The sequence below is a fragment of the Fulmarus glacialis genome, unplaced genomic scaffold, assembly GCF_000690835.1.
Source record: "Fulmarus glacialis isolate BGI_N327 unplaced genomic scaffold, ASM69083v1 scaffold38470, whole genome shotgun sequence".
In the NCBI taxonomy this organism is placed as follows: domain Eukaryota; kingdom Metazoa; phylum Chordata; class Aves; order Procellariiformes; family Procellariidae; genus Fulmarus; species Fulmarus glacialis.
The window spans coordinates 944-16,726 of NW_009190271.1; the positions used below are offsets into that span (position 1 = coordinate 944).

The 15,783-nt window shown below is 46.6% G+C and overlaps 1 protein-coding gene across 1 annotated transcript in view; it reads left to right on the plus strand.

Annotated features, from left to right (window-relative positions):
* KIF17 (kinesin family member 17) overlaps window positions 1-15,644 on the plus strand; it is a gene marked incomplete at its 3' end in the record, with an annotated part of 16,329 nt that extends 685 nt beyond the window's left edge. The window contains exons 3-13 of the mRNA XM_009585021.1: window positions 906-1,052; window positions 1,458-1,559; window positions 4,076-4,265; window positions 7,737-8,189; window positions 9,276-9,373; window positions 10,063-10,225; window positions 10,514-10,563; window positions 11,492-11,616; window positions 13,904-14,135; window positions 15,068-15,326; window positions 15,577-15,644. Coding sequence (XP_009583316.1) covers window positions 906-1,052; window positions 1,458-1,559; window positions 4,076-4,265; window positions 7,737-8,189; window positions 9,276-9,373; window positions 10,063-10,225; window positions 10,514-10,563; window positions 11,492-11,616; window positions 13,904-14,135; window positions 15,068-15,326; window positions 15,577-15,644 — 1,887 coding nt within the window. The remainder of the gene's footprint in view (window positions 1-905; window positions 1,053-1,457; window positions 1,560-4,075; window positions 4,266-7,736; window positions 8,190-9,275; window positions 9,374-10,062; window positions 10,226-10,513; window positions 10,564-11,491; window positions 11,617-13,903; window positions 14,136-15,067; window positions 15,327-15,576) is intronic.
* Window positions 15,645-15,783: the final 139 nt, after the last annotated feature.

Genomic DNA, 15,783 nt, shown 5'->3' on the forward strand with positions numbered 1-15,783 from the left:
CAGATGAACCTCCCTGAGCAGGCCCTGGAGATGGTGGCTGGACAGAAACTGCAGTGGAAGATGATGTGAGGAGAAGGGAGACAAACAAGACTCCTGATGATTTTAGGGGCATTTTTACTGTCAAGTGAGAAACCTTAGATAGGCCAGGGAACCTCAGCCTGCTTTAGACTAGCAAAATGAGAGGGGATATGTTTGTTTCCTTGTTAACACATCAGCATGGTAAACAGTTAGGGTGAGAAAGGAACCAGTTAAGCAAAAAAACCCCAACCCCCCCACAACCCCAATTTTATTAGAAGAAGAAACAGGGATAAAATGGCTAGTGATATTTTTAAGATGAAAGTTCCTGATCGTGAGAACAAGCAGGGTCTGAAGCAGTAGATTATTGGATTAATAGGTTATTTTTTTAAATTTTATTTAAACCTTAAGAAATGCACTCTCTTCTGTTCCTACCATGCTTCTCTGACATAGGAACAAGTGAAAGTGAGGCCTTTCAGCCAGCTTTCCAAGAGAAAATTATTCTAAGCTAGAGACCGTCCCTTTGGCCACCCTACAGCCAACTAGCATTCTAGTTGTCTCTCTGGGTTTCGTAAAATTTTTCTGCCTTATGGCAAAAATATTCTGGTCTTCTAAGCGTTAACAACTGCCCTTCCACTCCTCAATACCTGTATTTCTTCAAGTTTTCCATTTTTGGGAGAAAACCATTAATTCATATGCTAACAGAACACTTTTTTAAATTATTATTATACTCTGGTGGCATATGGAGATCAAGCAGTTGTTTGATGTTTACTTCTAGCTCTTCCTTTAAAATACCTTTTACGAGGTGGGATTGAATCTGGACAACATACTTCCAGTTACGCAAAGGGTAAGGATAACGGCTATTTTATTTGGTTTTCCTCCATTTCCAGGGTGTCACCGAAGGCTACAACGGCACCATATTTGCCTACGGCCAGACTGGCAGCGGGAAGTCATTCACCATGCAGGGAATCGTGGATCCTTCTACGCAGAAAGGCATAATACCCAGGGCATTTGAACACATTTTTGAGAGCATACAGGTAGGTGCGTAACAACGTGAAAGAGATCCTGTTGTAAGATTGTGTGATATTGAGAAAGATGATTTTTGTGTCATATCCCAAGAACTGAGTGCCGATCGCACTCGGGAGCAAGAATGGGGACAGGCTTTTGGGTATGCTGCCTCTCATCCTAAAGCTGAGGCCCGTGTATAGTCAGATGAACTGCACCCTCGTCTCCGCTGACTTTATGGATTCGCACTTGAGATGTTTAAGGACCGAAAGTGCCTATAGCGAGTGCGTTGAGTAGTTACACCTGGGAATGCCAGGAGAGATGTGATGAAGTGCTGACGGGAGGTAGGCACCCAGCTGGCACTGAGGATCTACGTGGGCTGCCTACTTGCCTTCATTTTGAGAACCTTACCCGAAAATCATTCCTGTTTTGTGCAGTGTGCTGAAAATGCCAAGTTCTTGGTGAGAGCTTCCTACCTGGAGATTTACAATGAAGACATAAGAGACCTTCTAGGAGCTGATACCAAGCAGAAGTTGGAGGTGAGGCGGAGTCAATGTGTCTTAATTAGGAAGTGCTTTAATTTGCTCAGATAAGTGTTATCATGAATGCCTCACAGAAGTGCAGTAATACGCTCTGTCAGAAGCTGAATGCCAGAATATGAAGATACAGTGATGAATGTGGAAGCCAAGAGGAGATTTTGAGGGACTTTAGTGAAAGGTTAGTGGCAGAAGGAACAGGATCCAGTCTGGCGTGTCCTGCTTGATAGAGGCCGGTAGCTTAGCAGAAGCTGCGTGAAAATCATTATTGGACAAGGATGGAATGAAATACTCATGGGGCAATTTCTTCCCAATCGTCTTCATCTCACGGCTGTCTCTAAAGCAGGAGGATTCTGTGCCTTATGTTTAATCTGAGCCAGTGTAGCTGTGGATGATCTCTCCTTATCTGTCTAAAACAAAAAAGGCTGATCCTTTTTTGAGGGGACAGAGCAGATACTACTCCTCATGGGAACACATGGGGAAGGCGGGCGGTTTCCAGGAACGCAGCAGGGTAAACTTTCCAGAAATCCTAATCAGGGGGCTGATTTTTTTTTAAATTTACCTCTTGGTGGCTTTGCAGATCTTTTTGCATGTATTCCTGGGGAAGGCTGCAAATCTCCTGTCCTAATTTACTTCCCTGCAGGACTGCCCTTGTGAAGAAAACCGAGGCACTAGCACCATCTGCCGCACAGACGCGCTGAGATGGTGACAGACCCAAACTGCCTTATGGGGCAGATTTTTTTTTTTAACAGGCTCCTGGCTTTCAGGGAGGCAAAACCCTCTCCGCTCTGCGTTCCATACATGCTTGGCGAGCGAGGGGTGGGAGAAGGGGACTCGCTGTTTCGGAAGGCACCTGCTGCAGTTTCTAATCCTTTGTTCCACATCAGCAGTGACACCGGTTTCCATGACGACTGCGGTTGGCACTGGGAGGGCAGGAGTTGGGCAGAACAGTTTCCAGGGTAACACCATCACACCGGTGACAGCCGCTGCCTGTTGCTGCCTCCACTTGAGTAATTAAGGGAGGCATGTCCTGCAGAGACTGAAAGCCCGGGCTGACCTACTGCTTTCTTCTGTGTCCCCTAATTCCCCTCCAAAATCCCATTTCTGTTTGTTCCTTTGCCTTTCAATGTCACTGACTTTGGTGACTCTGAAGCCCACAATCGCCTCCCCGGCATGAAACCCTGTGAAGAGCAGGTTTTACGGTGCTCTGCAGGGAAAATGCCCCCCTCAGTCTATCGTGGAGTTAAACAACAGCCATGTCCTCGGTTGGGTGCTCCTCAGAGACTCTGCAGCACCCTCAAACACAGCCGGGCCAGCTGCAGTGTTCTCCTGTAGCACAGGCAAAAGTCACAGTGTACGAACAGTCTGGCTGTGATTCTGTAACTGGATTCATCCTAGGCAGTCATGGCTTTAGAACAAGGCTAAAATCCTGCCTAGTTTAGTTTTCAGCCACTTCTGCTCTGTTCTGTGCAGATTTTTTAAAAGCAAATGCTCTGTTTTACATTGCTTCTTGTGGCGCGTGCATCACTGAGGTATCTAAGGATCTTCTTTGGAAGTCACACTGCCAAACGCAGTGTCTATCACTCCGTGACACCGAGTCATGACAGCCATATCTTGATATCCCAGCTGACACGATAAAGATAGAGTTTTGGTTATGAACTCAGCAGATGTGGGGTGTAACATTGCTGTTGAAAATGAATTCAGCTCGTTTAAAATTCCCAGTGTGGAGGGAGCTTCAGAGGGGGCTGGTGTAGGAGTGCAGGGATCTCTCGATTGTTTTGTATTTTTTATGTAGGTTTGATGGATCATTCAAGATTTTGAACATTTCAATCATTTATTAGCATGCCATATGAAAGTTTTCTTCTGCATGATTGATAATTGCTGAAAAGATGCTGTTAACACTCTGTCTCTATCCAGGTGCCTGAATAGGATTTTAGAGCATCTTAAAAATGAACTAATCTGGAGAAAAATTATTATAGTCCGCCTGTGCATGATGGGTGTGACTTTGGGAATTTTGTCAGGGAGAACAAGACGCCCTCTCAGAGCGGAGGGGTTCAGCAAAGCACCGGTAACAAAATCTGTGACTATTGAATCTGTGCTTTGATTTTTAAAAAGCTCCCTATGACTGAAGAGATATTAGAGCCTTTGCCATATTAGGTGAAAAACATTTCAGTTCTCTTTTAAAATATGCAGCTTAATAATAGGGGAGGTAGAAGGCGGCTCAGCGCAGGTTTCTTGTGGCCTGGGAGATGTCTGAATCAATCAGCAAACTTTTAACTTTAATTCTTTTTGCCTGCAGAGCCATGAGGGTGGTTCCCTCTTTTAGTGTGGTTTTATTCCTGCTTCAGAAATACTAAAGCTTTTTGGTGGCAGCCAGATACGTTTTTGCCGTACTGCAGTTTAATTTCTCCACATGCAAAACTCGCGTAGCCCTCAAGCTTCCAGACAGTTTCCAGCGCGCCCTCCCGCAGTCTCGGTGCGTCTTGTTCTAACCTGTCCTGCGTTGTCCCTGTTTGCAGCTGAAGGAGCACCCAGAGAAGGGGGTGTACGTGAAGGGGCTGTCTCTGCACACAGTGCATAGCGTGGTCCAGTGCGAGCGGATCATGGAGACAGGCTGGAGAAACCGAGCAGTGGGTTACACCCTCATGAATAAGGACTCTTCCCGCTCCCACTCCATCTTTACCGTCAATATGGAAATCTACACCGTAGGTAGGTAGCTGGATGTCCTGCCTTAGGCCTAGGCCGAGTAGAGCGCAGAATCGGTGCAGTCTGACCAGTCACCGCACAGCAAAATGTAGATCCTAAATGATTTTAGGACCAGTAGAAATTAGAATTGTGCCCTGACATGGACATTCTTCACAGTGTGAAATGGCTGAGTATTCAAGGCCTTTTTTTTCCTTGATTCCCCCCCTTGGGAGAGAAATGTCTTACACTCAAACTGGGAACATATTTAATTCTCCTTCCGTTTCTTTATGTTCTAAAACCTTTATTTCCAGGAAAGGGTGCTAAATCTCACAGCCCACACAATGGCTTGGAGCTCATGCGTTGCATAGCCTGGAGAAACTTACATCGTCATCTGTCTTGTCTGACCTCCTTTATAACGCAAGTTGGATCATTTCACCCAATGATTCCTTCATTGAGCTTAATCACGGGGCACATCTTTTAAGCAAACAGCTAATCTAGCTTTGAAGATGGAATAAAAGAATCCCTTAATAATGTTTTAGTGACTAATTTCCCTTTCTTGAGTATCTTATTTCCATTGGCGTTTCTTTAGCTGATAAAGCTGCCTCGCTGGGTCTGAACGCAGACCTCGAAAGGGTTTTTTCTGGGACTAAGAAAGGAATTAGTCTCCTATATTCTGTCAAGTCCTTGACCCCGGCTGAGGCTGTGAACAGCTTGGCTTCATTTTCTTCACCTGTTTCAGTCACGGGGAAAGTTACACGATGTCTTCCTAAATTGTGGTTCCAGATGTTGGTGACAGTACCTCATTTTCCTCTATCGAAAATGGTGGTGGGGGGAATTTTTGGAATTTCTCAATTAGCACAGCCAGTGGATGCTAATCCTTGCATTATGTGGGTCCGTAAAATCCCAACTTTAATCCTAACAAGGAAAAAGAAGTATTTACTTTGCTCTTTTGTGTTCCAGATGGGTGCAGGGCTCTTAATCTAGTCTGCAACAATTTCTCTGATTTAAAGCTTTGAAAACTTGTTACACGGAACAGAATGGCAGGTGGGGAAACTTGCAGTTTTGGCAGTTAAATGGAAGACAGCTGGAATATTTGAGGAGAAAGTTGAGGGTTCTGGCACAATCCCCATAACTGGATGGTTCTACTAGGGTAATCATTAGTTGAAATAGTTAATGAAGTTGGTATTTATGTTGTCGTCTTCAGGCTTCATGAAGAGGTGCATGGGGAAGTTCAAACTTATTTTCCAGTTGGGCCTGTAGTAAATTATAATTTACAGGGAGTTGATATTTTAAAGGATCTCTTTGCAATTATGTGGACTAAAATTACTCTTTTTTTAAAGTAACAGATTCAGGAATGATGGCAAATACTGGGCCCTCTGGCTGCAGATGTTTGAAATGCGCAAGTTACCATCAGTATTTTTACCGTATTTAGAGTAGCAGATGTTTTATTTCTTTAGTTTATGCTTAGGGATTGATTTGTTAATGAGAAAGATGTTATAGATTTGTCCAGTGCACTGGCCGATGGGCTGTACGAGAATTAGACGGGCAAGGCTTTCGGGCTGCTGCAGGCATTTTAGCAAGAGTCTGGGGACCTTGTTACACCATGGAAACTAAACCGCTAAGCTCCAAGATTGAAACAAACAGCCTCCGTGCGTAAAAGGACTGGCAGGAACCAAAACAACATTTTAATTGCCTGTCAGTGTTTACATAAAATGGGGGAAGCAGGGAAAGGGATTAGCAAACCCACTTTTTGTGGCTGTCCACTCACCCCAGCTCTCACAACAGACAGTGAGAGGGTGCTCTATTTAAGCTCCATGGGTTTTTTTTTCCCAATTCTCCCATGTCTGGACACGCCAGAAAGATCTGGGGTGAAACAAGTTTGCTCTGCAGCAAACGTTAAGTTCCACAGTTAACAATCTGTTGCTGTAGCTGGGGAAATATCCTGGGGCAATAGATTTTAGATTTTTTTGTTTACCTGTGGACTTTTAACTTTCCCCCAATGCATCATGTTATTCATTGCTCATGTTTAGGTATTGTCCACAGCCGTAAAGCTTAACTCTGACTAAATTGAAGGCTAGGTTTTGTAGTAGTCTGTCTGGAAAAGGGCAGACTCGGTTAAAACCTCGATGTTCTTTTTGTTTGGAGTGCTAAAGGAGCTCTTCCCTTGAACTTGGGTTCTAATCGTGAGGGGTGGTTGGGACACGGACATCCAAGAGTGTGGTCCAGCACTTAGGACAGTAGTCTGTGATTTGGGAATATGTGTCCAACTCTTTGCTCTGCAGGAGGCTGAGAAAGTTAAGTAGCCAACGAAACCAAGGGGTTCCTAAAGCGACCGAATGCGCTCTTTCTTAGTCACAGGGGATTTGTGTCATCACGTTAATCCAGCCTCAAAATGCAGGTCAGGAAGCAGGTATTATATGCGTGAGGTGTGTGTCCAGGTAGCTGGGGAGCTAGCTGTTAACTTCAGCTCACATCTTCTCTTGCCTTAAAGCGGTATGATGGGGATGGCACCAGCTCACTGGGTCTGACTCCTCACTCGCTGAGATCCAGCTCCTCATCCAGGTGGTTCGGGCTGAGTGCAGTCCCGATTTCTTGCAGTTTTCCTGTTTCTCGCCTGTGTTCCTTCATTTTACTTTCCCACTGAGAATGTCATGAGTTGAGGAGGAACAGATGCCGCCGAGCGTGCCTGTGTGCTGAGTCACGGCGCAGTTTTACAGCTCTCTGGGCGAGAGGGGAGATCTGCTGGGCTTCTTGAACATTTGAGCTGTCTCAGGACAGAAAGCCAGATGGTGGTCCTTGATGGTATCTGATAGGATGTGCTTTTTCTTTTGAAGCACAGCAAGAAACCTCTTGAATACATCCATTGATTAGGGTAGGTTGGATTCCAGTCTTGAGAAAAGCTGTAGTTTGGGAGTTCATGGAAAAACTGTTTTCCAACGTAGTGTTTACTCCAGCCTTTCCATGGTAGTCTGTAGAGGTAACCTTCCTGCCTGCCTCTCCACGTCACATAGGTGTTCAGAGAGCCTGCTCTTTTGCCTGTGCTCTCCAACTAGCCTTGCTCCAGTTGCTGCCCCTTGACTCTTCATTTCATGCTTCCTCCCTTCTTTCTCTCCAATTGTCAGACATTGTTTAACTTCATGAAACAATCTGAGGAGGAAAAAAGTTGTACAAACTCATGGTCTGACCTTGTTACTTGCAGAGGGCTTTGTGTGAAATTCTCAGCACTGTGGAAATATGGTGTGGGGGGGGTGTTCAGAGCTCGCTAAGAGAGTAAGAACGGGTATGAATTCTTACTGTGCAGGATCTCGTTCAGGAAAGCACTAAAAGGCGTAGTTGTAAGATTAAGTAGGTATTTATTTACTTAAGGGAGTCAGGGCTCAAATGCAGACGAAGAACAGGGCTTGAACTGGAACATAATGCCAAGAGAGTCCTGTTTCTTGACTGTTAAGATGCTTCCTCTTAAGAAGAGCCTAACCTGGAATTATTTTCTTGCAGATGAGCGAGGGCAGGACCACCTTAGGGCCGCAAAACTCAATTTAGTGGATCTGGCAGGAAGCGAGAGACAGTCAAAAACTGGAGCCACGGGGGAGCGGCTCAAAGAGGCCACGAAAATCAATCTCTCCCTCTCAGCTTTGGGCAACGTCATCTCAGCCCTGGTCGACGGCAGGTCTAAGCACATCCCCTACCGAGACTCAAAGCTGACCAGGCTGCTGCAAGACTCCCTCGGAGGGAATACCAAGACGCTGATGGTAGCGTGCTTATCTCCGGCTGATAACAACTATGATGAAAGCCTCAGTACTTTGCGCTATGCTAATCGAGCGAAAAACATCAAGAACAAGCCCTGTATCAACGAGGACCCCAAGGATGCTCTGCTGAGGGAGTATCAAGAGGAGATTAAGAAGCTGAAGGCCATTCTAGCTGAACAGATGAGCGCGAATAACTTGTCAGGTAGGAGAGCCCTTAGTGGCTCCGAGATGTTTTATCTTTAACAGAAAAAAAGAGGTTTTTACACGTAAAATGCTCGCTGGATTTAACCTCAACCTGTCCCTTACCTGTTGGAGGAAGAGTTCTCCATTCTGGTAATGACTTTTCCTTCGCTGTTGCCAAGTTGACCTTATGCCACTGGTAAAGACCATCTCAGTTATTCAGTATTTTCAATAATGACAAATTCTGTTAGAAAATGCTGATGTGATTCAAATCCTTGGTGGTTCTTCGTCATCCTGGCTAGAATTTGGTCAGTCACAGAAGAGGGGTTTCAGCTGGCAGAGCAAAAATGAGCTGCTAAAGAAATAATAATGTAAAATTCTTTATTAAATATATATATATGTTTTCAAATTTAGCATTCAGCCCCTGTTCTACCACACTGTGGATTTTTGACACTACAAGAAAAGTTTTGCCCTGCTGATGGCACCCCTTGCGGAGAGCAGCACTGTCCTCTCTTTGAGGATTCAGCCCAGCCTCAGCAGACTCGCTCTTTGCTATGAAGTAGGAATAGCAAATGTGGGAAAAAATGGGGAAGAGCAGTCTTTAGGGAGCTGATCACCTTTTGAGAATTATCCCCTAAAAAAGGGCAACTTCCAGCAGAGGAATAAGGCTGTAAGATTTTTTTTTTTTTTTTGTTTTTTTCATTTCTGCCACCTTTCAGAAACAGCTGTGAAGAAAGAAGGCAATTTCCTTGCACCTTTCATCTCCTTCCCAGTGTCTTTTATCTTCCAAATCTGTTAGCATAGCCCTGGAAACAAGCCTCCTGTTATTCTGTGAGAGAGATTAGATTTATATTCACTTTCATATACCTGAAGCTTAAACCTCTCCCGCTCTGCTCAGCGCTGACTCCTTCTCTCCCCACACCTATGGAGTCCCAGGCCAGTGGGCGTTTTGGCAGCACAGATGCTGGCACACCGGCGCAGTTTAGAGGAGCGCATGGATTGCGATGTTCTTTGCTGGCAGCCAGGTTCTTTGTTCTCTTTCCAGGCATTCTACAGACAATCCCACCCAGTAATTTTGAGTGATTTTTATTTCTGCTTTGCTTTGTAGGGCTTCTACCTGCTGAGACTGCTCACCTGGAAGCGAAGCCAGCTCCCCTCCTCAAACCCCACTTAGATCTTGAAGCAGAGAAGCAGCTGATCAGAGAAGTAAGTCAGGAGGGAGTATCCTGTAGTGTCTTTGATTAAGACTTGTGAGTTTTTATAACAATTGTTACAAATACGGTGTAGGGCTGTGTGGCTCAGCCTTTTCAGAACACTTCTCTGCCTATTTTTTGGTCCTTGGGTTTCTCCTATAGACAGAACGTGCATTGATGGAGGCCTTATTTACAATGCCACTTTCTCTCAGCATTGTTCCCACCTCTCTGGAGATGAACTGGAATGGATTCCCAAGAAGAATTTTTGAAGTACATATAACAAGAAGAGGAAACTACATGTGAAACTCAGATTCCTCTTGTCAGAGGAGGGAAAAATAGGGAGGAGGAAAGCAGTAGTCAGAGATGTTAGGAACAGTAACATGATGAAGGATGAAGGTAAAGCAGGGATCTGGAGCCAGGAGGAAGAATGAGGAGTTGGGGCCGGAAGGAAATAAAACTCTCTCCTTGCTCTTTACAAAGCTCCTTCCAGGGCACCACATCTGCCCAAAATAGCGGTTTCTAAGTCTAACTAGTCACCTTCCATCAATACAGTGTTGACTTAAATCACAGAAGAAGTCAATGAATACAGGATGGTAAAGTGTTATTGGGGTGGACATAAGGTGAGACCTAGAATGGACCTAGAATGTGACCTTGTGTACGGTCACAGGGCTGTTGCGTCAGGCTGTCTGCTGTGCCTTTCAGGAGTACGAAGAGAGGCTGACCTTACTAAAGGCTAGCTACGAAGCGGAGCAGGCGTCCCGTGCCCGTCTCGAAGAGGACATCAGTAGCCTGAGGAATCACTACGATCTCAAGCTGTCTGCTCTCGAGGAGAACCTCAGGAGAGAAGCAGGTGTGGACGAGGCAGGTGGAGGGTGCGCAGTGCAGACTGAAGGTTCCCTGATGCTGTTAATATGCGAGGGGGTTGGCTTTAGGCCTGAGCAGACACAGACTGTTTTTGCAAAGTCAGAGTTGTGGCAGCCACTGCCAGTGGCTGCTACTGCAGCAAGTGCTGCCTGGCAGCAACAGCAGTCCCTGCTCTCAAGCCTCCTTTATCGACAGCAGGAGCGGTAATTTTGGCTCTCCTGGGCCACCCATGAGACTCTGTCCCAGCTTCGTCCTCTTCCCTATTTCCCTGACTTCTTTTCCCTGTCAGGATCGGCCTGGCCCTACCCTGTAAGCCTTGAGGTGATGAAATGCGATTTTGTGAGTTTCTTCTGACTTAGCGCAGTGTTCCTCTCGAGCAGAGGTCTGAGCTGCAGAGATGACTGGTCTCGGCAGGCGCTGCTCTGTCTTGATCCGACTGGCTTTGCACAACTCACACACCCAAGACGAGGGCGGCTGCGGCAGTCTCTTCCATCGCGTGCAAATGTGACGCAGCCCTTGGTCTCCCGGTGGATTATCAACACCATCGCTTTGCTGGAGGGTGGATATTCCTCACACATACCTCTAAATTGTTGCCAGCTATCCTCTTCATTACTGCTTTTCATTTGTACTTGCGCAGCGCCTCAGAGCATGTTTTGCAATGTGCTTGTACAGCACTTATTGTCCAATATTAATTCTTGAACCTATATTCTTCATTTTTGATGCTATCACTTTCTAAGGTGAGAGGTTCTTTTTTTTTCCCCCTCTGATTACAAATGTGCACCCCCCAGGCCTCTGAAATAGATTATTTGTCTGCGAACACGAGGACCCAGGCTCTCCCTACCCTATAAAATCTGCATTCCTTACCTGATATGCCCTCCAGGTCTTTGAAGGATTTTACTGACCAGCATACGAGGGTAAATAACAGACCTTTTCCTTCCAGACACATAGTTCTTAGCTTTTGGTGAAGACTTTGTGTGATGTTTTCACAGATTTATGCTCTAGTTTTGCTTGTTACTTCCATTGCGGGTATTTTCTCTTTTACTCTTCAGCTGCTGTGAGGACTGAAACTACTCCTGATGAGACACCTTTGCCTGGAGCCACTGTTACTGCAGCAGATGAAGAACCAACGTCAGCCCAGGTACCCTTCAGGCTACTTTACCCCCCTGGATGAATAAACCCGAGTGGGTAGTGTCATGCTTCATCTATCCCGGTACTCGCATTGCGCGTCTTTTCGGAGCTGCGGCCTTTGGTTTCCTCTTGCCCTCAGGACCCAGCAGTGCCTCAGACTCTCCAAGACGCTGGTGGTGTGAGCAGGGGGAGTGCTGGAGCAGAGGTGGCTGTCACTGCCGAGGGGATTTCCGTGCCTGCAGACCAGCAGCAGGTGCTCGCCAGGTCAGTGACTACACTGCTCCTGCTAACCGCCTCCTGTGCATTGCTTACGACACACACAGGCAAGAAGCAACCCTGTTCTTCCATGGTGTTACAACTGTCGAGCTTCAGCTGTCAGTTCAGCGCAGTGCAAAACTAGGCAGACACGTATTCTTTACCCCCCAAATTAACTTTGACCTATTTGGGCAGGTAAATAGCTGTTAGCTGCGGCGTCCGATGATGCCAAGTGCCAGAATTATGAGAGAAAAATCTGGAAATGTCTGTGTCAGCAGATCTGGACGCAAGGAAAGTGTGCTTTCCTGATAACAAATCCTGCCTCGGTTTGTAGGCAGGGAAGTCTCTTCCTTCTCTGGCTTTTTGCAGGTGTAATTTATGAGGAGTTTATAAAGTTGAGTCTGGCGGTCGCTGACAGAGCTTAAGTGCCCAAACAGGTTATGGAGGAGGCCTCCTTTTCCTCTTAAAAAAGGTTTTTGGAGGGCACTTAGAGCCCTCTCATATCAGTACAAATAAGATAGCAGGCCTTCCTGCTGCTCACTGTGCGTGCGGATGGCCAAAAGCGCGTCCTCCACGACTCTCCCTTGTCGCCGACATCACTTTTGTCTCTAACTCACACATCTGACAATGTTTGCAAGACGTCAGCCAGAACGGACATCAAAATTTCCCAGTAATTACATTTTAGGGGCAGCATTAGACCCAGGGCCTGGAGCACCAGGCTGGGATGTGAGGGCTGCCTGGGCTGTTTTAGAAATACACACTTTAGGCAAATTCTGCTGATTTCTGTCTTTCACTCCGTTGCATGGAATTATATTAAAATTAGAAATGCTCAACATAAGATATATTGTGGATGGTGGAGTTTGATTCTGAAAAGTCTTGTGTTTTTTAAGCAGTCTTTCAGCTTTACTGTGAGCTCCTGTGGTGCGTGCTCGCTCTGTTGGGCCTCTCCCAGCTGAAAAAGGAGCTATTAAGAAATCTAGAATAGCGGTGTCTGTAATTTGCGGGCAATTCTGTCTATTAATGGAGAGATCTCCAAAGAAACCGTTCGTTTTGACTATATATCAAATCTTACTAGTCCTATTGCAGCATTCCTTTTTGTGACAAATAAGCAAAAAATGCTCCTCTAATTCCATTGTTAAAATCAAAGTTCTCTGCAGATTAGGCGGGAGGGTTTGGTTCCCCAGGCACGCGGATTTTCCAAGCCACCTGTTAAAAGCTTTACACGTCGGGATGGCTGTGAGATCTCTGATACTCACTCAGCAGAGCAAGGATTCAAGCGGGCGTTAAGCAAACGAAACCGAAGGCTACTTGGCAAGTGCAGTGCAGTAGAATAGCGGGTCATCCCTGGTGGAGAAGGAGCTCTTTCGGATGGGTTTGAAGATAATTAAGAGGTTATTATCAGCAGAGGTTTTATCAGCAGCAGGATTTTCTCCAATTTGAGCCAGCACTGGCCAACCTGAGCTCTGCTCTGCTGCAGATCCCCGTGCGGACAAAGAGAACAGCTCTGGAGCACGGCTTTATTTCCATGTCGGGGTGTATGGGGCTGTGCGGTGGGGGCATGAGACGAGCTCGATTTCAAACAGGGGTCTGTGCCAGCGCTGAAGCAGAAACGCTGAGGTCACCCAAGTCATCGACCCTGGCTGATACTGCCCCAAAAAAGAAATTGTACTGTGGCTTCCAGACGTATCACTCCCATATCCACCATTTAGAATATTTGTTTGCGTAATTTTGGCACATTTTGTGCTTGCCTTTAGAGTCTTTCAAAACAAGAAATAAGAATTGAAATATAAATGCCACAAAACAGAGTTTTTAAATGGAATTCTGTGAGCGTAGATACAGACCTCCGGACATACTCGTTGACAAAGGTGCTCAGAATAACACGCGCTTTGCCTTGGGTCCACAGGAGTATCTATGACAGAAACTGTTAATAAAAGTGGAATTTGCCATGATTACTCAGGGCAGCAAATCTCGTCAGAAATCACTCTTTTCTGTACTGTGTCTTCCCAAACGTCATTCAGGTAAGGACGTGCATCCTCCACGCTTATTCAGACCGTTCCGTGTACTGCTGAGCTAAGAGAAGTGTTTGCCTTTTCTAGACTGCAGATGCTGGAACAACAGGTAGTAGGGGGGGAACAGGCTAAAAACAAGGACCTCAAAGAAAAGCAGAAACGCCGGAAAAAATACGCGGACGAGCGGAGGATGCAGCTGGTGGCCGCGCTGCAGCAATCTAACGAGGACAGCGGTGGCAGACCGTTCCATGTACTGCTGAGCTAAGAGAAGTGTTTGCCTTTTCTAGACTGCAGATGCTGGAACAACAGGTAGTAGGGGGGGAACAGGCTAAAAACAAGGACCTCAAAGAAAAGCAGAAACGCCGGAAAAAATACGCGGACGAGCGGAGGATGCAGCTGGTGGCCGCGCTGCAGCAATCTAACGAGGACAGCGGTGATTGGGTTCTGCTTAACGTCTACGACTCCATCCAGGAGGAGGTCCGAGCCAAGAGCAAGCTTCTGGAGAAGATGCAGAAGAAGGTGAGCAGCTCCCTCTTACCCCTGCTGAAGATTTGGGGAGCAGCTCTTTCCTCCTCTGTGTACCCGTTTTTTAGGTTAAGGAGGTGTTTTAGGACAGTACATTTAGAGAACGACTCCGGCTGTGTGACGTATTTCATACATGTGCCTGCATTAATACCTATAAGGTTCTTTGCATCTATTTTTATGAAACATCGGATGCAGCAGCACCCGGGGTGGTGAATTAAGTTGTTGAAACCCCAAACCCCGCCTGTTTTAAAGGCCAGTCTCGTTGTGCAGCACACCGGCTGGAGGATCGTGTCTGGTGACGGGAGAGGATGCGACTCCCTCTGCTGACCTACGCGATCTATGGCACAGCTTCCTCCAGTTCTGATCGCCCCAGATACCACACCCGGGGTCCTGGAAGAAATTACACCGTGAAAAGTTTTCGGGGGGGGAAATAAAAGCAATGCTCTTAAATTTTAGGCACACTTGAAAATCAGTTTTGCTCTGATGAGATGAGGCAGAATCAGAGGAGCTTCCAAAAAAAATCTCTGTGTGTGTGTGTGTGCGTGCAGTCCTAAAGCTGCAGGTTAAGAACTTGCTTTATTTCTGTATTTAGGTTATCAAAGAAATATTGCGCCTTTTTCATCGACGTTAGGAACTCCCAAGAGTTCGTTAGCACTGGACGCAGACCATGCTAGTAAGATTAACTTAAGGTCAATTCAGAGACTCGGCACTTCAGAGAAACGCGAGAAATCTTTCATTAAAACAGATGTGGAATAATCTCTCCACACAAATCTCATCCTAATTCTTAATTATAAATTAGAAATCCTCCCAAACGCTGAAGCTTTTGTGTCTCTCCTTCCCTCTGCCTGACAAATTCCTGTACTCGCAGTAACCATCGGTCTCCTTCCTTTGTAATCCCAACGACTTATTTTGGGTTTATGTCCCAGCTGCGGGCTGCCGAGACCGAGATCAAAGATCTGCAGTCGGAGTTTGAACTGGAAAAGATCGATTACCTCGGCACCATCCGCCGCCTGGAGCGAGACCTGATGCTCTTCCAGCAGCTGCTGGATCAGGTGCAGTCCCTGGTCCGGCGTGACTGCAACTACAGCAATCTGGAGAAGATCAAGCGCGAATCCGTCTGGGATGAGGAAACCGGCTGCTGGAAAATTCCGGAGCCCGTCATTCAAAAAACCCGCCTGCCCGCAGGTAAGAGGAGCGTCTGGCGGTGCCGCCGGTGCGTGGCTGCTCCCGGGCTCGGCAGATCGTTTCTGGGCCGCGCTCGCTTGTCCACGTGCAGAAAGTTTGTCTAGAAAGTTTGAACAACATCATCATCTAACGCGAAGTGTGGGATGGATCCTTCGGGAATCTCTGCGCGCCTGGTGACTGGAGCGGTGGCGGGGACGGGGAGCGTGTTGTTTTAGAGACGACGACCCTTTAACACCATCTCTTCCCACAGCAGTTCCAGCCCTGCCACAGCCCAAACCTGCCCAAAAGAGCTCTTCAGCCGAGAGCGAAGAGCTGACGGTACGGTGCATTTTGTATCATATTTTACCGATTTTTTTCGTACTTCTAAACTGTAACGCGAGGGCGAGCGCAGGGCTGCAACTGCTGGCGCTGCTGACGGCGTTTTCTGCTTCCAGCCCGAGGAGGACCGCTACAAGCT